Genomic DNA, 23,503 nt, shown 5'->3' on the forward strand with positions numbered 1-23,503 from the left:
AGCAGACTCAAGTATCAAGCATAATTTACCTACTTTTGATTGATTTTGCTAACTTTTAACTTAACTTATGAGGCAATATACCTCACCTAGTGAGCGGCCCGGCCATTTGAATATTTTTCTTTATGTGGCCCTCGGTGAACAAAGTTTGGACACCCCTGCTGTAGCTACTGTGCATATAGCAATACAGATTTTTAATATTGAATTGAATTGCATTTGTGTACTGAAATGTGCTTTACAAGTAAACCGGCTTTTCCTTGCTGCAGTTTTTCCTCCTCACCGACAGGGGCGCTGCCGCCGAGGGTGCGCTGTGCTCCGGCATCCTCCTGGTGTTGAGTAAAGAGGAGGGGGGCGGGGCTTTCCTGCTCAAAGTGAACACATCGGCCATTGAGGATAAGTTGAAGACATTAGAGCTAAAAGGCAGCTAGTCCGGAACAAGACAATCCCCTAATAATTATTACTAAAATATCGTTACCTGCCGGACCTTCATGCTCTGTTCCAGCGGGGACGCTTGAGTCTGTCGGCGGGTGAGCTGCTCCAGGTGTCGGGCCACCGAGAGTGGAGAAAATGCCATCTTTTTCATGGAGGTAATGGTAGACACCAAGACTAAATGTTAGCTTACTGTAGAAAAAGGCGTGATAAAAATGAGTTATTTATGTAGGCTCTGCTGACTGTTTATTTGTTTATTTGTCTTCCAGTGAACATGTTTTTATTATACGCTATTAAAAGAGATGGAATAATTACACAGATATCAGACCTGAGTTAAAGTTCATGTACCAGAGTGTAGGAATACTCTGTTACAAGTAAAAGTCCTGCAATCAAAAATGTTACTCAAGTCAAAATATACTTAGTATGACGTGTTTTTTTTAATGATTATTGGTGCATTCATGTGTTTATCACAGCTGGTAAAGGTGCAGCTAGTTTGAATGACTTTATATATATACTTTTACTTCAGGTGTAACTAAAGTCTGATTTTATGTGTTGATTATATATATCATTAATTGAAATACGAGAAGTAATTCAGGGTATAAAGTAAATGTATTCGAGTAAAAGTACACGATTTACCTCCGAAATGTAGTGGGGGTAGAATAAATACTCATGATAAGTACAAGTTCCTCAAAATGGAAGTTAAGTACAGTACTTGGGTAAATCTACCTAGTTACTTTACACCACTGGTTATTTTTTACTTTGTTTTGATAGGAGTTAGGCCGAGGCTATATACAGTCATATAGTCATTTGGCGTTGTGTACAGGATGGTCCTGTATATAGCCACTCCCTAGGAGTTAACCACCCATTAAAGTGCTGCATGTGATACCTTATGATTACAATTCACATAATTGATTGCAACACCACTGGGTTTTTCCCTCTGGACTGATGTGTTTGATTACCATGGATACATGTCCATAGCTCACCCTCCAGCAGCCAGGTAGTAATAATGACATAGTTGTCAGGAGGGATTCACTCCATGCGATCTGCTGTCATGTATGTGGTACAACCGGTACAACACACTCTTTCTCTCCCAGGTATGTTTCTGGCAGCTCTCTCTCTGTGGGTTTGACGCCCAGCCAGTGCACTGCATTCCTTCATGTAATAAGTTGCTTGTTCACAGCCCAGGTCTCTCTGCAGTGGACTGCTGGCCCACACAAAGACACTCTGTGTGAGTCGGGCTCCCCCTTGGGAGGAGGCCCTGCCTCACTTTGAATGGGATATACACACTCAGTGCCACGACAGCAAGGAGCACACCTTTTTGAAAAGAAGATAGGGTTTCATTACAGGTGTCCTTGGTTGAGTTATCAGTGTTACTTAATCTGCTTGTGGGTGTTCTTTTCGTGCAAAAATGGCAGAACAGGCTGTTTCCAGATGGTATATTTGAATAGATTTGCATCCAGTAAACTTTGATAGGACTCAATGAGGCGCCACATTTGAATGTTATCTTGAATACATCCATTGTTGGCCAGACGGCTACAGCTTGGAGACTTGGATGTTTTTTAATAGCAAGCTTGCAGTACAAACTAGAGAAAGTTAGAAGGCGTTTTTCTCACAGGAAGGGTTTATGAAACATTTTATCAATTAAGTGGCATTATGGGAAATGTAGGATCTTTGTAGGAGGAGTTTTTGAAGCTTTGCCAAACCTATGGACAAACACTTTGATATATATATATTTTTGTTGTTGTCATTTTGTTTCAGTTATTGATTGTGAACTACATTTCAATTTCACAATACATTATTTCCAAAGGATTCAATTTGATGAGTAAAGAGGTATTGTGAAATTCAGATGCTATGCTAACACATTCGCTTTACAACATTGGTATTGTCAGTTTAAGAAAGTAGTAAACGCATATCAAAATATCTATCATCAGCATTTTTATGATGGACATTAGTGTGATTTATTATGTTAATGTATTGATTATGTTTTCTATATATTACATAGAGAAAACAATCTGAGTTGCTACAGCGTTCACCTTCTGTCTGTTCTCCAAAATGTTGTCTAATAAACATACCTGTGTTACCTTTTCTCAGGGTTTGGCCTGCACTTGTGTTGCTTCTCCTCCCTTCCCCTGTGGCTGCAGAGGAGGCATCACTACTGGAAGGCTGGCACGATGTGTGGCTCTTCCGCTTCCTCGTCAACGTGCTAGGATACTCCACCATCATCATCCCTGGCTACTTCCTCATTAGCTACTTCAAGCGCACCAATTACTTAGAAACAGGTTTGTGCTTGTGAGATTCAATCGATGCCAAGTAAAAAACAAACACTTCTTGTTGTAGTAACTTCCTCGTCCACTTTATTATTCATTTTGTATTTTCTCTCAGGTAGCGGGATTTGCTTCCCTCTCATTAAGACCTGCGTGTTTGGCAGTGAGGCTAAAACAGGTCTGTTGGATGACGTGTCGGTAACACCCAGGAACGAGGCTGATTCAGGCTCGTCGGTGAAACAGGTCGTCAAATTAATCTTTTGTGCGGCTGGGCTTCAGGTAGGGATCCTCCTTGAATACATATCATGTGGTCTAATCCCTATAATACGATGTCATTATTTTTCTGTTTGCCGTAGAGCAGGATGTTGTATGTTTGCTTTACCTGCTGTCGGCCCACTCTCAAATGTAAAAGATGCTCAGGTTGAGTTAGTCCAAAGGGAGGTGCTGTTAGGAAACTCTGAAGGCCCCTCTTCACCAACTTTAAAATCAAGCTCTTCATCAAACTGATCGAGCTTAAGATCGATTATGGCAAAAATCATAATCTCGATTATTTGGGTCAATAATTGATATCACGATTATTACATTACATGTCACTTGTTAGACGCTTTCATCCAAAGCGACTTCCATACTCAATACTGTGGACAATCCCCACAGGAGCAATTTGGGGTGAAGTGTCTTGCCCAGGGACACAACGACATGCTGACTGCAGAGGGATTCGAACTTGCGATCACCTGATTCGAAGTCCAGCACACTACCCACTGAGCCACAGCCTCTATTAAAAATGGTTATCCATTTACTTTGAAAACATCAATTTATTGGAGAATTTTTTTGAACAGTATGTTTTGAACAGTTGATTACCCTGAACTTTAAGTATAACTCGTCTGAAAAACCAATAATAAAAAAGACAAATTAATAATAATAAAAAATAATCGTTTTATTTCGATTACGTTGTTTTCGTAATCGTTGCAAGCCATAATCGTAATTGCGATTAAAATACGATTTAATTGAGCTGCCCTAGCTTAAGGCTGCATTACAATCAATATTTGTATACTTAATAATTACATGAGGGGTCACTCCTATTGACAATGAGATCACCATCTATTTACACGGATGCTAAATGTTATTTTGAGGTTTACCACTTTACTCTAAGTAGCTGGAGAGGAAGTTATGGAGACCAAATCAGAGTTTTACTTGGCAAGAAACACGACTGCAAATGAATGGTTATGTTGGTCCGTGTCTGTTTGATGCGTAATTAGGGAAACTGGACAAATGACCATTTATCGACTCCAGCTCCAAACCAAGCAGTGATGGGAACATTATACCTGTTTTTGCACCATGCTAACATGCGAGGAAGTTTATATATTATCAACAGCAATTTAGAAAATGATTACTATTTATTGACATACAAAACCTAATTATTGTGTTCCTCTCAAACCCACCAGACTTTAGTCAAACAGCATTTATTATATATTGCTGTAAGACATACTTCTTTTACACTCAATATAAACAAAGTCTATCTTAAAACCAGCTTTTACGTTTTTTCACTGTTTCAATAATCCTCAATACAGTTCCTTTGTCAAAAAACCTGTAAATACTAGGGATGTAACGATACCAAAAACTCACGGTACGATAATATCGCGATAACAAGTCCACGGTACGGTATTTATCTCAATATTGAATAATAAAGAGAAAAAAAAATTCAATTTTTTTTCTTTCAATAAACTTTTTTTTTACTCGGGAAATGTTTCTTTATTACAGAATAAATCTGATTTGTAAAGCATTTTAGTAGGATAGCAGTATTTTAAAGTGTCAAAAACAAAGTGACAGTAACAGACTGGAACAAGAAAACCAGTGTTTTTGTACCTATAGTACTACCAAACAAAGTAGGCATTTTCTTTGTGCCACTGCATCTCACAAATAAACAAGGACATTTAATAATCAGACCCTGCAATAAAATAAATCAAGTTTCACTTTAGTTTTTCAAGTAACTCAACTCAAACTCACTCACTCAGCATCATCAGACAGGTTTTTAGGAATATGAGAATGTCCACATTTCCAGGTATTTATAAGCTGGGATGTTTGGGCATTTACAATATCCCCTGCTCTGGAAAAAACTCTCTCGCTTGGTGCTGATGTTGCTGGGACAGCAGTGGTCGCGTTAACCGAATATTTTATTTAACAATGACGGAAAAATCTGAAAGCAGTCTGTCATTTTGACAGATTAGAACAAACTCGGAACAGCGGCAACGTATCCCCGCAGCGAGGCTCTGGTGTTATGCATGCCCTCCAAAAGGAAATGATATAGTTTCCAAACCGTACTTTGCCGTACAGATCAACACATGTCTGGGAGGTTTTGCTTTACGCTGTGTGCGCTCCCGCGAGGTGCATGCACACACAGCATAACACCCCCCCGTTGACAGTTCACGAGCGTGCTCTCTCATGAACTGTTCAGACCCGACGGGTAATAAGGGATTATGACGGACATTTTACGATCCTGTCTGTCAAAATGACGGACAGCGAAAAAGTCTAACGCCACCTCAGTGGGACGGAGAGATATGCTTTGGCCATGGGTGACAGCAGTGGGTCAAACTGTGCATTGTCTCTCCACCACTTCAAAAACAATACAGTTGTTGCCAAGAAGGTGAGGCTTATTGACAGGGCGAGATATAAATATACTGTTGGTACTTGTCAATGTCTCTAGGTATGTACATGTAGCCCTGTAAATACGATGTCCTTTTGTGTTCTGTTGTTTTATGTTCATGTTGTAACCTACTTGCTGCCATGTTGGACAGGTCTCTCTTGAAAAAGAGATCGATGATCTCAATGGGACCACCTGGTTAAATAAATGTTTTAAAACAAAAAATCGCGGTTGATTTTGTCAGTCTCACGACGGTATTGGGACGTTTATTTACCGCGATATTCGGTATATCGTTACATCCCTAGTAAATATACAAAAGGTAAAAATAGTTAGTTAAATCAGATTAGTATAAGTTAACTCTCTCCTGGTACAAATCTCTAGGTTTATGTTACAAAAGAATCTCTGCTCAAAATTCAATAATTACCTTCAGTGCTCCACTTTTCAACAGAACTATCGGTATCACAAAGTAAATGTTCTTATTCTTAGGTATCGTACCTGACATGGGGCGTCCTGCAGGAGAGGGTGATGACGCGCTCGTACGGATCCACGACTCCAGAAGAGGCGGGCGAGAAGTTCAAAGACTCTCAGTTCTTGGTGTTCATGAACCGGATCCTGGCTCTGACCGTGTCCGGGCTGTGGTGCCTGATGTTCAAGCAGCCTCGCCACGGAGCGCCCATGTACAAATACTCCTTCGCCTCGCTCTCTAACATCATGAGCAGCTGGTGCCAGTACGAGGCCCTGAAGTACATCAGCTTCCCCACGCAAGTCCTGGCCAAGGCCTCCAAGGTCATTCCGGTCATGCTCATGGGGAAGATCGTCTCCCACAAGAGCTACGAGTACTGGGAGTACTTCACGGCCGTGCTGATCTCGCTGGGCGTCAGCATGTTCCTGCTGTCGAGCACGCCCAGCAAGCAACTGTCCACCGTCACCACCTTCAGCGGGATCGTCATCCTCATCGGCTACATCGTGTTCGACAGCTTCACCTCCAACTGGCAGGACAACCTGTTCAAGTACAAGATGTCGTCGGTGCAGATGATGTTCGGGGTGAACCTGTTCTCCTGCCTGTTCACCGTGGGCTCTCTGCTGGAGCAGGGGGCCTTCTTCGACTCGGTGGCCTTCATGACGCGCCACTCGGAGTTCGCCTTTCACGCCGTGTTGCTGTCCGTGTGCTCGGCGTGCGGCCAACTCTTCATCTTCTACACCATCAGCCATTTTGGTGCCGCGGTCTTCACCATCATCATGACCCTGCGACAGGCCATCGCCATTCTGCTCTCGTGTTTCCTCTACGGTCACGCAGTCACCATAATAGGTGGATTTGGTGTTGGGGTAGTTTTCTTGGCACTTTTCTTACGGGTGTACGCACGTAGCCGCATGAAGTCAGGCCGGAGGTTAGCGGCGCCGCTCGGACAGAAGGTGTAGCACTCGAGTCTCGCGAAAATGGGAACTGAGACCACGTTTTCTGTGGTGCTTTTTTGGTCTATTTGTGTGTATCTATTGTTTTTTTTTAAATGTTCTTTTCCATGAGGTTTTTGTTTTTCTTAGCAATGGTACAGAAAGGGATTCTGCAGTGTTGACTCTTACACCAAGTTGACCCCCAGGGGTCCATGTGATTTGTCAGGTCAGCAGTCACAGAAGTTTTGAGTGCCTGTAAGATTGTCTTATACACGAGTCCCAGACCATGAACTTTGCAAACTGCCTCTTCACCTCTTTCACTCTTAAACAGTAGAATATTTTTCCAAAAACACCGTTCGTGGCTTGTGCAGCCGATTACAGGTCACTGTGACCCTGAAAATGTATGAGCTGTCTGGCTAAGCATTATGTTATAAGCGGTTATTATGTTGGTTTCAATCTGCAACTTCAATGCAGGGTGCCACTAAATCCTCTTAATCCTACACTCTGATCCTTTTAAACTTTATCCCAAGTATTTGAACACATATTATCTGTTGAGTTATCTTTCAGTCACAATAGCCAGATGCTTATCTCACAGTCCTCCATGTTGGAGAGCAGGGGCCTTTATGTGTCTTAATGAGGGATTTTATCTTGTAAAGCTGCAAACAGCCGGAAACATCATTTTAAGGTTTATTAACATGTTCCACATGCTACCAGCTTTAAGAGAAGGTGTTGAACAACAGTTAATGAAGAGCGCACGACTTACAAACGGTTTCCTTTTACCCCGACATCGCTGAACCAGATGCTGCTGTGGGTACTTTTTTGCACGGCATTATTTTAAGACTTTCTTTGTTGTTGTCTCGACACAGATCTTACTTTATGTTTTAACTTGGAGCTAATAAGTCTTGTAAATATATATCATCGTTTATTTCCAACTTGTCTGTTGTGTACTTTTGTAAAAGGACTGCTTCATGTGTTTTCACCGTTGCATATGAATGTTCGGAAGAATGATGATGATGATGATGATGATGATGATGGTCGTTTCCATCATAAGGATGTGAAGATAATGTCGGCCCAGGAAGGAATTTGGAAGAACAGAAAAGCTTACAAAGGAAATGCAATGTTACTGGTACCTTGTTTTTATCATTCTACTTTTTCCTCTGGTAACTGGATTAATAATAAAAACATATTAAATTAACTTAACACTTTGAAATGAAGTATTTTATTGTAGTATTTCACATTGGTTGTGGATTCACCTCACGCTTACTGCAGTTTGCTTTGAAGATAACACAATAACCTTTTTTATGTATCATTTTTTATGCACATTTTAAATTTGACCTGATGATGGGACTATACTAAAAGTCAGAGGATTAACAAATTCTTTAGGGTTCCTCCTCTGAGACTGGGTAAAAAATGTTATGGAAATTCACCGAGATGATGTTGAGAAATGTTTAGCTTTAGCCAGACTTCGGTGTGACTGATAATGCTAATTTGCAATGCTAAATGTGGCTAAAATCAGGAGCACAGACGTAAGCATTACACCCAAATGCCTCCCCTTAAGTGTCACATTTTGAGATGGTCTGGTTATTTCTATACACAGACCAATCATTTTCAATCTTGGAGGAATTTTCAGTGCCGTTTTCCAGGGCGTAAAGGGGTTTATAAATAGAGATGGGTGTCATCTGCAAAAGGTCATGATATCCCTTCCTCTCTTTCCAGTCTTATCAAGAAAATATGTTATTTTCGAAACGTCGCTGCTCTTTGCACACTGATTCATAATCAAGACCACTGTAATGATTCACTGAACATCAGAATGAAGAGCGTATTTGACTGAATTGTGTGAAAAGGTTTCCCCCTGTTGTATTGATCTCACAGCTGCTCGATGGGGGAATTTCCCCACACATCTCATTTCACAACGTCCTACACACCATCGGGTTTGGAGCCGTGCGTCACGATGTGAGCGTCTGCAGTCCTCTTTTCAGATCATTCAAAAGGACAAACCAGGTGGAGGTGAGAGAGGCCACAGACGTGCAGACCCCCGGTTTCAGCCCCAACAACCAGTCACTGCGGGATCTCGCTCTGACTGCTGGGATGGGATGAGTGTTTTTTTTATCGTAACTCGTATTCGCAAGAGCTGACATTTTCGGGCATACGTCGGAGCTTCTAGAAACACTTTTAGTTGTGTTAATACGTCACAGAGTGGCTGATATGGTGGAGGTGTCCTGGTTTTGTCAAAGGCGGGAAAGTTAGACATTTTGTTTCGTACATAACTGTCTTGCTGAGAGTTGGATGAGAATAGTAGATTAAAGGGGATCTATTATGAAAAATCCACTTTTTCATGTCTTTTCTACATCAACATGTGTCCCCTCTGTGTAAAGAGATTCGCTCACTTTTCGTCCTGATCCATTTATATAAAATCCTGTCTGAAAATGAGCTGACCAGAGTTAGGCCACATTATGATGTCATAAAGATTTGTTTGGCTTGTGTAACCATTAGCCAATCACCAACCAAGGTAACCCCCCTCCTTATTTTCATCTAAAGTAACAGACACAGAATCAGCACTTTTGAAACAGGGGGGATTATGGGATGCTACAATGATCTGTTTGGTATTTGGAGCCAAACACTTCAGAGATATGTTTTGTATATAACTGAGAACTATAATATATTGATAAAAAACAGTATAATAGGGGACCTTTAAGCGTTGTCTCAGACTGGAGACTTCTTCGGCATCTAATTTTTCAATCTTCTTGGCTCTGTTGGCAAGGCTATGAGGTGGATTTTTTGAAGTTCAACCTCAGCTCCTATAATGAGTTGATAATACATTTTGTAGTGAAAATAAAGACACACAAATCTCGTCATTTGAACCCACTAAACACATGTATTGGTTCTGAGGCTTCAAACAGGCCATGCATGAATTACAAAAGTTTTTACTATTTTCCACCAGATCGAGCCATTACTATTCGACAGAGCCACACTAGCTGTTTCCAGTCTTTGTGCTAAGCTAAGTTAGCAGGCAGGCAGCGTTAGCTTTATTACTTATTTTAAACTATAAGTGCTTGCTATCAATCTTATCATCAGGAGTAAACTGAAAAAATCTTTGTTGAACTTCTGTTATCAATAGTTTTTGGGGTTCAAACCACTAGCAGGGCCACCTTTCTAACCTTTATCCCCCACCCCCGCATTCCTTTACTGTACATGTGGAACACAAACACAGTGTGACCGTGTGTGACTCACACCTCGTCTGAAATCTTTTTTGTGGCTTTCTTACGTACTTTACGATATATTCTTTATTTCTCTTCATCTTGCTTCCTTCCTACACTGTGTGGGTGTTATACTCATGTTTTTGTCTCTAGTATCTACCAATTGCTGTGGTAATATGAGAAGTAACACCATGCCTAATGTGCCCAACAAAGTGGGTTCACTTTTTTCTGACATCTTGCAATGTAAATGTCCTGGATACCTAACAGACTAATATACATTGTCACAAAGTCACTATAAAATATGCGCACAGATACAGGAAGAGTAGGAAACATTTGTACACATTTCTTGGCCTTTTTGTATCACTTAGCCAAAAACACAGAGAGAAGAGAGAACAGGACACTCAAGGTCACAAGAACTGTGTCACTGTAAGTGAATGTAACACACCAGCCCACCCAGTAACACACACACACACACACACACACACACACACACACACACACACACACACTCATACCATGTATACATCACTTCAGGGGACATTACATTGACTTACATGCATTTCCTGGAGACTTATCCTAACCTTAACCATAACCAACACATGCCTTACCCTTAACCTTACCCTTAACCCTAATCCTAAACCTAACCAAGTCTTCACCCTAAAATTAATGATTCCCCTCATGGGGACCTCCAATTTGTCCCCATAAGGGAAGCCAGTCCCCACACGTGACTATGTAAACAGATTTAGGTCCCCACAAGTATAGTAATGCTAGACCACACATCTCTCACACTCACTCACACACACTCTCTCTCTCTCTCTCTCTCTCTCTCTCTCTCTCTCTCTCTCTCTCTCTCTCGCTCTCTCTCTCTCTCTCTCTCTCTCTCTCTCTCTCTCTCTCTCTCTCTCTCTCACACACACAACACACACAACACATGTACACACAGGAGTCAAATGTTTCCACAGGATGTCTTTTCTCGCACCCATGCACCTTTCATATATAAGGGAAGCCTGTGCTGACTCTTGATTAAATGAACCAGGACATTTTCCATCAGGTGAAACAAACAGAGACGTTGGTACATTGAGGTCACCAATAAGAATATTTCCTATATGTCAGTTATGCATTTTTTCACCTTTTTCTCCTCAGTTTCTCTTTTGATTTGCTGCAAATATAAAAACACTATTGATCATTAATATTTAGGCACTTTTACTGCGTGGACTTTCGGTTCCAGACATCTGCATCCTGTCTAACCAAGATTGTATTTTGCGAGTATTGCACTATTTCTTTAAACAAATTTATTTTAAACTATTTGCGGACTCCGTTTGAAGTGTTAAACTTACTGTGAATGGCCAGATATAGGCAATACGATTTTGTAGAAATTAATAGCTTTTCTTGAACTCTGCATCCTAGCAAATTATCTTAAACATGTGATTGAGTTGGTCCAGGAATCATTTAAATATAAATGTTAAAATGTCAATTGTTTTTGTCGTCACATTTGTTTCTGGTTTGTGAAGCTAAAATGGTGTACATATAAAATGTTAAAATGATGTTCTAATTAATCTTCATTATGAAGTGTGTTCTTGCACATGGATTCAAAGTATTTTCTTTAATGCAAATGATTTGAATACCTAACAAAACTAAGAAAGCGGTCAAGTTAAAGAGGCGTTAAAGGTGTCCAAAAGAGTTGTAATTTTCAGCATGTTTCTGAATGACACAGCAGAAGTTTCCCCACTATTGTGTGTGTGTGTGTGTGTGTGTGTGTGTGTGTGTGTGTGTGTGTGTGTGTGGTGTGTGTGTGTGTGTGTGTGTGTGTGTGTGTGTGTGTGTGTGTGTGTGTGTGTGTGTGTGTGTGTGTGTGTGTGTGTGACAGACACCCACACTTCACTGTTTTTACTGATGAGAATAGACCGCCTCCTGAAACTTGTACGAAACACATGACTTCCAGGAAGCTACCTGCTTCACATTTCCCCAAAAAATAGTTCAGCCTCACTGCTTCAAGAAAGTCTCAGATTCAGCTAAAAGGCCTTATATTGCAATCTCAATCTGTCCATGTGACACATTAATGAACATTGCTATTATTGCTTTATTCACTGGCTGCTGGCAACACTTTGTATTTCTTACTATTTGTGAATGAACCCGTATTTCTCAGTTCCTGGTGTGACGTTTGTTTAATATGTTTTTATGACACCTATTTCTCATGTCACACATAATGCAATTCAAATCTAATTTCAGGTTAATCTAGTTGGGACACAGAGCAGAACACGGTCTGGTTTAACAGGTGAGCATCTGTCATTTGTTAAGGCAAGATATTAAGAAAATGTTTATCTGAAATTATAAAATGTGTAACCCTTCTCACAACATACTCACTTCACATAAACTAAAACATTTTTTATAAGAGCTTTTAAAAAAGAAAGAAAAAGGAGTCCATTGAGGAAAATGTGTGATTTGGGAATCAACAAAACAAGCACTTGAAAGTTAAAGGCAGATGTAAATAGGAAAATGTAGTAATTTGCATTTCACCTTCATTACAGTCCTTAGTTTAACCCAGTGGTTTCCAAAGTGTGGGGCGCTCCCCCCTTGGGGGGCGCAGAGGCATGACAGTGGGGGCGCGAGAGACCAGGAGGAAAAATTGTTATTAAAAAAAAAAAAATCATAATTTGAAAAATTATTGATGCGAAAATAATATGATACAGTATTATTATTATTTTTTTTATTTAGCCTTTATTTATACAGGTGTAGATCTCATTGAGACACAAGGTCTCATTTTCAAGAGAGACCTGTCAATATTACAGTATTACGTCTGGGTCTCTGTTTCATTAAAGCTAGGCTCTGTGTGTGTGGAACGAGCCATTTTGTGTGCGTGCGCGAGCGAGAGAGCGCACCGGTGTCAGTACCAGATATGTTCGGGCTACCAGATATGTTCGGGTGTATTTCCGTCGCATCCGTCATCCGTCATATCCGTCATATACTCACCTCACCACCCACTCATGCTCCCAGCGCTCTGCTGCCACACACCGGCCGTCTGCGGAACTGCAGCCGGAGGAACTCGGGACAGCTTGTTATGTGTGGGGTGCTATGGTGGGGTCCCATGTACTTGTGCACATAAATAATGTTTCTAATTATTTACAATTAAAAAATATATATATTCTGCGTTACTTTAGCCAACACTTTTATAAGGCCACTAGATTAGATAATTACGAAATGTGTAGATAGAATACATATATTTCAGGTTGTTATTTTGTCATTATGTTTAATGTTTTATTTACCTTTTAGTATTTTTATATAGTATCTGAACTTTGGAAAGGAGTTGGGAGACACACGACACATCAAATCACATCTACAGATCAAGGCGAAGCGAATGGATGTACTCCCATACTCCTAGCGTGAAAATGTTTGTGAAAACGTGTGCAAAGTCTCCGAAAATCCTAAAAATAAGCTCATATTTGAATTCCCCATAAAAAAAACCACATCATTCAGTAAAAACAAGGCCCCACTGATCATCTACTCTCTGAGACGATTCCATGGATGTCTGGCTTGAGTTTCGGCCACCAGGGAAAGTGGACAAAAGTGCCCGAGATCAACCTCTTAATTTACCCAGGGCCTAGTGCTTGGCTTTGGGCATGAAAATTCAGGAAACTCCCCTGAGTATTTTATTAAATATCTGAACTTTGGAGAGGAGTTGGGGGACACACGACACATCAAATCACATCTACAGATCAAGGCGAAGCGAATGGAAGTACTCCCATACTCCTAGCGTGAAAATGTTTGTGAAAACGTGTGCAAAGTCTCCGAAAATCCTAAAAATAAGCTCATATTTGAATTCCCCATAAAAAAACACATAATTCAGTAAAAACAAGGCCCCACTGATCATCTACTCTCTGAGACGATTCCAGGGATGTCTGGCTTGAGTTTCGACCACCAGGGAAAGTGGACAAAAGTGCCCGAGATCAGCCTCTTAATTTACCCAGGGCCTAGTGCTTGGTTTTGGGCATGAAAATTCAGGAAACTCCCCTGAGTATTTTATTAAATATCTGAACTTTGGAGAGGAGTTGGGGGACACACGACACATCAAATCACATCTACAGATCAAGACGAAGCTAGTGGAAGTACTCCTAGCGTGTGAACATGTTTGTGAAAAACGTGTGCAAAGTCTCCGAAAACGGAGCAGTGGCTGTGATGCTAGCTTTGCGGCTAGCGGTTAGTTGTTATTGTTTGAAGTTGTTGCTATGGAAACAACATGACGGAGAACAAATTAATATCTTCTACATATAATAACGGACAAAGTAAAGAATGAAGTGTAGGCTATGCCTGTTTGAAGTTGTTGCTAAGGAAACAACATGACGGAGAAAAAGTATAATCTTCTACATATAATAACGGACAAAGTAAAGAATGAAGTGTCGGCTATGTTTAAATGTTCGGAATTTGACCGTGATGGCCCTCTTGAGTTGCCGTAAAATATGACGAATATGACGGATGACGGATGCGACGGAAATACACCCGAACATATCTGGTAGCCCGAACATATCTGGTACTGACACCGGTACCGGAGATCGTAGTTGTTAGCTTCTGGTGCTAGCGAGCTACGCTAACGGATATAAAGAGTTTTTTCAACAACAAAGTGGAAGAGAGTCCTCTCCTGTCAGACTGAGAGGCTCAGTGAGCTAAAGGACTCTTGAGTGTTTAAATAGTTAACTTTAGTCTAAGTTATCTCAGTGGGTCTCAAACGTTTTGGTCACCATTCATGTAAACAATCATTTCCGAGGCACACGTTTATATGATCATTATAGTTATAAAAAAATAAGACAATACATGAAAAACAGGTATGAAATACTATATGAAAGTTTAAAAGGGTGATTTGTAAAATATCCTTAAAGAAAAAGTAAATCTGTTTACAATTGTTTCATATTGGTGTTGAGAGATGTATCCATAGATCTCTTCATTTTGCTCTAAAAGTGCACCAGATTGATGCTTTTAACTTCAATATTTAAAAATAAATCGAGGTCCACACACCACCTATAAAAATAGCACTTTACCCCTGCTTACACCTATATGCCTCGAGCCTTCATTGTAACTGTCACTGTATTTGCGTAGGGAGTGTTGCAGTAGAAAATTACACTGTAGCGATTAATGGGAAACCCTAAATGTTTGAGCACGCTCTATGAAACGTCAAGCTACCCCACAGCACCCCAAAATAAATATCTGGCGCCGCCACTGAGCCCGACTTTTTTTTTCTTTCTCCAAAGGTGGGGCCTGACAGAAAAAGTTTGAGAACCACTGGTTTAACCGATATACTTTAACTGGTGTGAGAAGACCTTCACTGTAATTGTAGTATCGAATTCGTTTTATGGAGCATGTCTCCACCTAGTGGTCACTTTGATACTTTTTCAATTAAGTGTGACATACTGTTGTAAATTACTACATTGGCTTATAAAGTAATCCAATCCTAAAGCTGAACATTTCTATTAGTGTGTGTAGGATAGCAAGTAAATATTCAGCAAAGCCAGAGAATCACATGATTAATGAATACAACCACGACAGAATATAGGTATTACATATTTTACTTTTTTGCAAAACAAGACTTGGAATACAGACAAGCCTGGACTCAGGCAAAGGAATCTTACAGTCCTCTCTCCATGCAGCGTGCAGTGTTGCACATGAGCAGAACCCACCCTCCACCAGACCTGCTCTGATATGGAATGTACCATTCCCATGTTCACACATAACCGCTCCAACATTTAAAACTCAGTGCAACAGGGTACTCTTTAAAACATATGTGTTGTCACCATGAACTTATTACAGCAAAAACCAAAACAGCTTTTCTCAAAACGGTCTTGCAGAGTAATGCTCCGGACGCAAGAGCAACATTGGTCCACCAAACGACATGAATGACTATTTGTTTTGCAGTTACTGCAGCTTAAAGGATGAACAATTGAAAAGTGAGGCTAAAGTGTTAGAAATCTTCAGGGGGGAACGTTGGTTTAATCGACTTCTTCCATGCGTGATGCATCATCTTCACCCTCGCCTTCTAGGGCAGGAATCTCGTCTGGGACGGCCGCAGAGGCAGCCTCCTCGATGGGGGCGTCGTCATCATCGATACCTACAGGTACAACAATGTGTTAGGGCTGTATTGAAGTAACAGGCACGTTACCATTACTAATGTGCTGCGTCTCCCTTACCCAGGCCGAGCTTGATCATTCTGTAGATGCGGTTGGAGTGGGTCTGTGGGTCGTCCAGGGAGAAGCCTGAGGACAGCAGGGCGGTTTCGAACAGCAGGATGACCAGGTCCTTCACTGCCTTGTCGTTCTTGTCAGCGTCTGCCTTCTGCCTCAGCGTCTCCACGATGGGGTGGTCGGGGTTGATCTCCAGGTGCTTCTTGGCCATCATGTAGCCCATGGTGGAGTTGTCCCTGAGAGCCTGGGCCTTCATGATCCTCTCCATGTTGGCCGTCCAGCCGTAGGTGCTGGTCACGATGCAGCAGGGTGAGGACACCAGTCTGTTGGACACGGTCACCTGGAAGAGACAGCAGACATGAGCTAAACATACATGGTGTTTTAACTACAGGTGGATTCAAAAAGTCAAGTTAATCAAAACCATGCAGAACAGTCATGTTAGAAAAATGCTCAACACACCAGCATGGCAAATTCAACCAAATGTAAAAGTCTAGTAAACGTAGACCAATTTTATATATACGCACAGTAACACATTTAACAGGCAACACAAACTCAACAGGCATTTGTTAGATCACACTCTAAGTTATATTCTCCAAAAAACCCATCTCTAATCAAATAGTCATTCAGGACAGACTCTAGGGGCCTCCTTGCAGCTGCATCAGACTCACCAGAATACTTAAGGACCAGTTAGAGCACCTGTTGCCAAACAAAACACCATCAGCTGCCGTTACAAGGACTGGAACTAGGAATATTCATTCATAAAATGTCTCAAGTTAAATATGTCTGTCCTCAGAACTGAAGAGCCAAGGGACATCAACTTTAACATTCTGAATACAGGCTGTGTACATGTGGATTGAGTGTTTCTGATCTTCCAGTGCAACATGAATCTTGGCTCACTCAAACTACTGACCTTCTCTACTTTCTTGTCAAGGATCTCCTTCATGAGCTTGCAGAGGTTCTCAAACTTGGCCTTATCTTCCTCCATCTTTTTCTTCTCCTCTTCATCCTCTGGCAGCTCCAGACCCTCCTTGGTGACAGATACCAGGGTCTTGCCGTCAAACTCCTTCAGCTGCTGGACGCAGTACTCGTCGATGGGCTCTGTCATGTACAGGACCTCGAAGCCACGCTTGCGGACGCGCTCCACGAAGGCTGAGTTGGCCACCTGATCCTTGCTTTCACCTAACAAAGTGAGGAGATGATCAGTTTTATGCTGACAGAAGTCGTTCTCATGTTCCCATATGCAGCCTCATTTCCTAATGGCTAAGAAGTCACTACACAAACGGGTTCCCTTGGAGACTAACTCACCAGTGATGTAGTAGATGGACTTCTGGTTCTCCTTCATGCGGGTGACGTACTCTGTGAGGGAAGTGACCTCGTCTCCAGACTGGGAGCTATGGTACAGCAGCAGCTCGGACAGCTTCTTGCGGTTTTGAGAGTCTTCATGGATTCCAAGCTTCAGAGAGACAAAATGATATTACACGCTCATTCAAAAACAATTGCCCAGAATCCTCCAACAATTATAGATCACCCAGCTGAAGGGATTTTAGTAGGACACACTCTTTGTACAAGTTACTTGTCATGTAACATTACTTAACCCTTAGATGCATAAGTGGGTCTTTTTTGACCCGGTGAGATGGTTTTCTTTCTTGAAGTATCTTTGCAATTACATTTATCATTTCATATTCCAGCTATTCCTCAAAAACATGTTTTGGATATCATGCCATTCAAATCCTATGGGAACCTTTGATTCTTATCACCTGTTGCTAGCAGGACTACATTCACTGTGGACCATACAGACGACATCACAAGTGACACCTCTCAGGAAGATTATTTCACACCGCAAGATCTGATACCCGTCAGTATAGTAATAATACATTATATTTGCATAGGGCTTGTCAAGGACTCAAAATCACTTTACAATATAAGGGAAGGTTATGGTGGGGGGTATAGGACTATCAAACTTGATCAACCGGCATGGATTGATGGGGGGGGGGCTATGAGTAGACAAGAGGAGAAGAGATGAGTTTTGAAAAGGGGCTGGAATAGCGGAGACCTTTGCATCAATATGTCCAAAACTTTTTTTTCCAAAATGGAAAAAAAAAAATGTCTAAAATTATAAATAGTGAAAAATTAAATATCAAATATTTCTAGTGTGAACCAAAATATAATACAAGAAAAACACATTATTCTAATACCGGTCCTTTTTGACCCACTTATGGACGAGTGTAGGGTCCAGCCACTCGTGCATCTAAGGGTTAAGTGAGTATTGTACAGCACTAAGTGACCACGCCACAGCGTTATGTTCACAAGGTGATGCACAACTGGTTTATTATGTAAAAAAGGAATATACTGCAACTATTCATAAGCTACGTTGTGAGTTTCAAAATGAATGGCTATAACTGCCCTGCCCTTTAAAGCTAGAAGGTACTACTGGATTAAAGAATACAAAGTCAACCTTGTTAATCCGTGGAGAAGCACTGAAGACATGAATGCATTATGAAAGATGGGACTTGTATTTATAGTTTTTATATATATACCTTGAGGTTCTTGGAGAAACCTTCGTAGAACTTCTTGTAGTTCTCCTTGTCCTCGGCCAGCTCGATGAAGAGCTCCAGAGTCTTCTTGACGATGTTCTTGCGAATGACCTTCAGGATCTTGCTCTGCTGCAGCATTTCTCTGGAGATGTTAAGGGGCAGGTCCTCGGAGTCGACCACTCCACGGACAAAGTCTGGAGATTCAAGGAAAACATGCATTGTTGCAAATTCCATTCAGCCTTTCTATACAGGTAACAAAACAACTATTGGACGTTTATGTTGAACTTACTCAGGTACTCTGGGATGATCTCTTCACAGTTGTCCATGATGAAGACTCTCCTGACGTACAGCTTGACGTTGTTCTTCTTTTTCTTGTTCTCAAAGAGGTCGAAGGGTGCCCGGCGGGGAATGAAGAGCAGGGCCCTGAACTCCAGCTGGCCCTCCACAGAGAAGTGCTGCAAAGAACAAAGATAATCACTTAGTTTTGCTTTTCCTACAGTCACATATGAACCGTTTAACAGCTCAGCTGCTCGTGTGTCGGCATGGTTACCTTCACAGCCAGGTGATCCTCCCAGTCGTTGGTCAGACTTTTGTAGAACTCGCCGTACTCTTCGTTTGTGACGTCATCGGGGTTCCTGGTCCAGATGGGCTTGGTCTTATTCAGCTCCTCCTCATCGATGTACTTCTCCTTGATCTTCTTCTTCTTCTTCTTGTCCTTGTCTTTGGAGTCCTCGTCCTCATCTGAGCCCACGTCCTCGATCTTTGGCTTTTCCTCACCCTCCTCTTTGTCTTCCTTCTCTTCCTTCTCCTCCTTCTCTGCCTTCTCCTCTTCTGCCTCGTCGTCACTGATCTCCTTCTCGCGCTCCTTCTCAACCTGCAACAACAAATAAAAAATGTTTAATTTCACTGATACGCAAATAACTTGCCAAACGTATTAAAAGAGGCTAGATGCAATAGAATACTTACAAACAGGGTGATGGGGTAGCCAATGAACTGAGAGTGCTTCTTGACAACTTCCTTGATCCTCTTTTCCTCAATGTATTCGATCTGGTCCTCCTTCATGTGCAGGGTGATCCTTGTTCCACGGCCGATGGGCTCACCTGGGAATAATTGAACAGTCATGAGCAAAATTAAAAATGTCTTGTTAAGGAAAGAGCTTGGCTATATCTCTACTAAAAAAAGGTTTACGAAGCATCAATTCTTAATATAACCATTTTCTGCAATGTTACTGAATGCCAAAAGTTTACACTAAAAATAAATGTGAGCACGGACACATTTTCAGTTTTGTAAATAACAGATTATGAACATTGCAGTCTCAACTGTGCCAGGACACTTACCGGTGTCAACCTTGACTGTGAAGGAACCTCCGGCAGAGGACTCCCAGCAGTACTGCTCGTCGTCATTGTGTTTGGTGATGACAGTGACCCTTTCGGCACACAGGTAGGCAGAGTAGAAACCCACACCAAACTGACCGATCATGGAAATGTCAGCTCCAGCCTATAAGGAAAACAGAAGTTATAACCTTTGTATACAGCATCATTTAGGACTAATACTGAGATTACATGGATGTTTTTTCAAGGATTCTAAATCATGTTCCACTGCAGTACCTGCAGGGCCTCCATGAAGGCCTTAGTGCCAGACTTGGCGATGGTACCCAGGTTGTTAATCAGGTCGGCTTTGGTCATGCCGATTCCAGTGTCGATGAGGGTCAGGGTGCGCTCAGCTTTGTTGGGGATGATTTCAATTTTCAGATCCTTGCCGCTGTCCATCTTGGTGGGGTCAGTCAAGCTTTCATAGCGAATTTTGTCCAAAGCCTTTAGAAAATAAAATAAAACATTAAAAAAGGCATCAAGACCTGTTACCATTTTGAAGCATGAACGTTTCTAATAATTCTGTATCACATTTATGACTGGTGCCACGAGAGGCATTTATTCAATGTTCTGTGCATATGCAAGATCGATCAAAACAATGCAATTTTCCTGCACACTTACATCAGAGGCGTTAGAGATCAATTCCCTGAGGAAGATCTCTTTGTTGGAATAAAAGGTGTTGATGATCAGGGACATCAGCTGAGCGATCTCTGCCTGAAAGGCAAAGGTCTCAGCCTCCTCCTCTTGGTGCATTTCTTCAGGCATCTGCACAAAAAGGAAATCATGTAATTTATTAATAAGCAGCCATAAGCTTTAAAAAGGGTACACAATATGCTTATCTATATATACACACCCAAAACAATGACTCAATACTTGACAAACATAGATCTTGAAAGACTAAAATGCCGTTAGCGTTACATTCCTTCTACTTTGAATGCGCTAAATCTTTCGCTTTCATTTGCCCATAAAATGATCATCATTTCTATCCACGAGCTAGTTTCGTACATGTGGGACAGCTGCCATAGGGTTGCTACAAATCGGCGGAAGTAGCCATTAACCAACATGGCGTCGACTGATAGACAATGGATTCCGCAAACACGTGCTGAGGTACAGCTATAGAGGAAATTGAAAATACATTGAAGGAATACGGCACTATACAGTTAATTGTAATCACAACGTTATTAAAGTGTAACGTTAAAAGCCTCTGAGCGACGACGAGCACTCTGCAGTTACTAAAACGCGGCTTTGTCCTAGGTAAAAAGCCAAAACAATGTAATTGTAGGTACTGTAAAGCAAAGTACAAGAGCAATATACACAACCATAAGCATGAATTCAGTTTGATATAAGTTAGCTTAGTCGAATTGACGTTAGGTGAAAATCGTTGACGCAAAAGAGAGCACCGTTAACGGTAGCTTAACGGCTATAGAATTTGAGTTTAACGTCAAATGTTTCGATGTGAACGGGTTGATATAGAAATTAATTGTATCTGGACGAGTCGTATCGAGTGTTTAATCGTCATGGCTGTTAAATAAACCCAAGTCACCGTTGTCATCTTCACCACACCTGCTTTAGTGAAACCGAAGCTCGGCCTGGTAGTGCGGCAAAGTGTCGCATATATACACCGTTCAGCATCGAACAGTGTATCAGTTGACGAAAATACTAGTGTAAGAATTTACCATTATACAACATTTGAGATACAAAACTGGTTGAAAATGAAAATGCTAGCTGTAGACCACGTTATGAAGCTAAGGTTATCGTCGTGACTCGTGAGCTCCCATCGTGGTTATATCCAGCCATAGTTTAGTGATGGTGACTTGCAGAAAACAAATATTAAAATGGGAAAAATGTAATTCACAATCAAGCAAAACTCCCGTGTACATACCTTGTTTATTCCGTTGACTTATCTTGAATAAAATGCAACCAATGTGTAGTCCCTTCTGCTCTCTGACGCAGGGAAATGGAAAGGAACTTCCTTTTAATAGACCGGAATCTTTATACACAATCGTTTCACTGTGCGGCCATATCCCTCCGCGGTGCACCATCCACCACTAGATGAACCAGTCTGGGTATAAAACGGGTTAATAATGACTTAAGATCAATGGGATTGTTGACATCTATGTGTGAAGAGGTTGTTATTACTCACTATGTTTGATGTTATTAGGCTGTACAGCTTTAAAATAAGTCGATCAAATTAAATACAATGCAGTGCAATACAATGTATTAAATCTAAATCTAAAAATCCTTTAGGTGATGTGCAGTCGTTGGAAATTATAGTAAGAATTCAAGTCTCATACGTTTTATGTTTAAGAAGACTATCCAAAACTGTTGGATACGACTTATATCATAGAAAATAATGCATTTAAACCCTTAAACCAGTCTATGATTTAAACTAACAGTCTGTGCACAACTCATCATTGCTGCCACCTTGTGGTAGTTTATTATTCAAAGGATAGTTCTAGAATGGATCGTGGATATACCGTATTTTAGATGACTGACTAGGCTCCATGGCTACTTCCCTATTTTATCGAAGCAGCAATATATGTACATATCTAATAATTTTTTTCAAACAAAATCTGAGGAACATGGTTTATTTCATAGAAAACAGTTAGGGTCTTTTTAATCCGATGGAGGGATATTTCAAACTAGGAGGGTGTGCTTCGTTTCTTCTAGACCTTTCCATGAAAAACCCGCCTAAAGTGACGTCACGGGTTGTCAGATGCGGCCCATGATGCGGCCCTCGCGGCCCAGCTGCTGTCACGGTTCCTACAACAAAAACACCATGGTAACCAACGCTATAAGCCCATTAAATATGTGTATATACATGTATTACAATAGTACGTGTACTAATGATGTGATTGTTCATGCATTTAAATGAAAGTGTCCTACATATAAACTTAAACGTCCAGCCAGGGCAATAAAACAAGTAACCTTCACATTCTAAAGGACTAAGGTATAATTAACCCCTTGGGCATTTAAATCAATTATTAAATATATAAATAATATAAAGATCCACCAACTCAGATGACACACTAGGTATTTGTGAGCTGCTCCTTACTTATCTGTTCCTAATGAATGATGGTTAAAGTTAAACCAAAAAGCTCAACTATTTGGTCATCTTTAAACATCTCATTACAACATGTGTATTATATGGTCAGCAATGGACATCTTCGGTAGTATGTTGCTAAATGTATTATATTTAAAAAGTACAACACGCAATTAGATCGCAAATTAGATCTAGTGCTAGTTGAACAATAGTATAAGTATGTATCGTATAATCAAGTCATATGCATTTGTCAGTGTATTTATTTTCAATGCAACTGTGTATCCAAATGTAGGATTTGGATACACAGTTGCATTGCAAATAAATACACTGATTGTATACATGGAGGTTAACAGGAATGTAGTGAATGTATGTGTATAATGGGAAGTAATACATCTATATTTATACAGTTAACAAATGTGTATGCATAATAAGTACTGTTGTTATGCTACTTTAATTATATATTTTGATGACA

At 40.9% G+C, this 23,503-nt stretch overlaps 2 protein-coding genes across 2 annotated transcripts; one reads left to right on the plus strand and one right to left on the minus strand.

Annotated features, from left to right (window-relative positions):
- The first annotated feature begins 330 nt into the window (after window positions 1-330).
- slc35b2 (solute carrier family 35 member B2) lies at window positions 331-7,920 on the plus strand. The gene is made up of 4 exons (XM_034240152.1): window positions 331-584; window positions 2,518-2,705; window positions 2,809-2,969; window positions 5,815-7,920. Exons 1-4 carry the CDS (start codon window positions 565-567, stop codon window positions 6,745-6,747), a joined length of 1,302 nt encoding a protein of 433 aa, XP_034096043.1. The 5' UTR covers window positions 331-564; the 3' UTR covers window positions 6,748-7,920.
- A 7,534-nt stretch (window positions 7,921-15,454) lies between these two features.
- On the minus strand, window positions 15,455-22,055 carry hsp90ab1 (heat shock protein 90, alpha (cytosolic), class B member 1). The gene is made up of 12 exons (XM_034240134.1): window positions 21,871-22,055; window positions 20,610-20,753; window positions 20,226-20,432; window positions 19,956-20,115; window positions 19,585-19,718; window positions 19,169-19,492; window positions 18,908-19,073; window positions 18,622-18,812; window positions 17,390-17,537; window positions 16,995-17,263; window positions 16,091-16,424; window positions 15,455-16,011 (listed from the first exon to the last, which is right to left on the minus strand). The coding sequence occupies exons 2-12, from the start codon at window positions 20,751-20,753 to the stop codon at window positions 15,893-15,895; spliced, it is 2,196 nt and encodes a 731-aa protein (XP_034096025.1). The 5' UTR covers window positions 21,871-22,055; the 3' UTR covers window positions 15,455-15,892.
- Between the last annotated feature and the right edge of the window lie 1,448 nt (window positions 22,056-23,503).

This window comes from Gymnodraco acuticeps, unplaced genomic scaffold (genome assembly GCF_902827175.1).
Source record: "Gymnodraco acuticeps unplaced genomic scaffold, fGymAcu1.1, whole genome shotgun sequence".
Taxonomy (NCBI): domain Eukaryota; kingdom Metazoa; phylum Chordata; class Actinopteri; order Perciformes; family Bathydraconidae; genus Gymnodraco; species Gymnodraco acuticeps.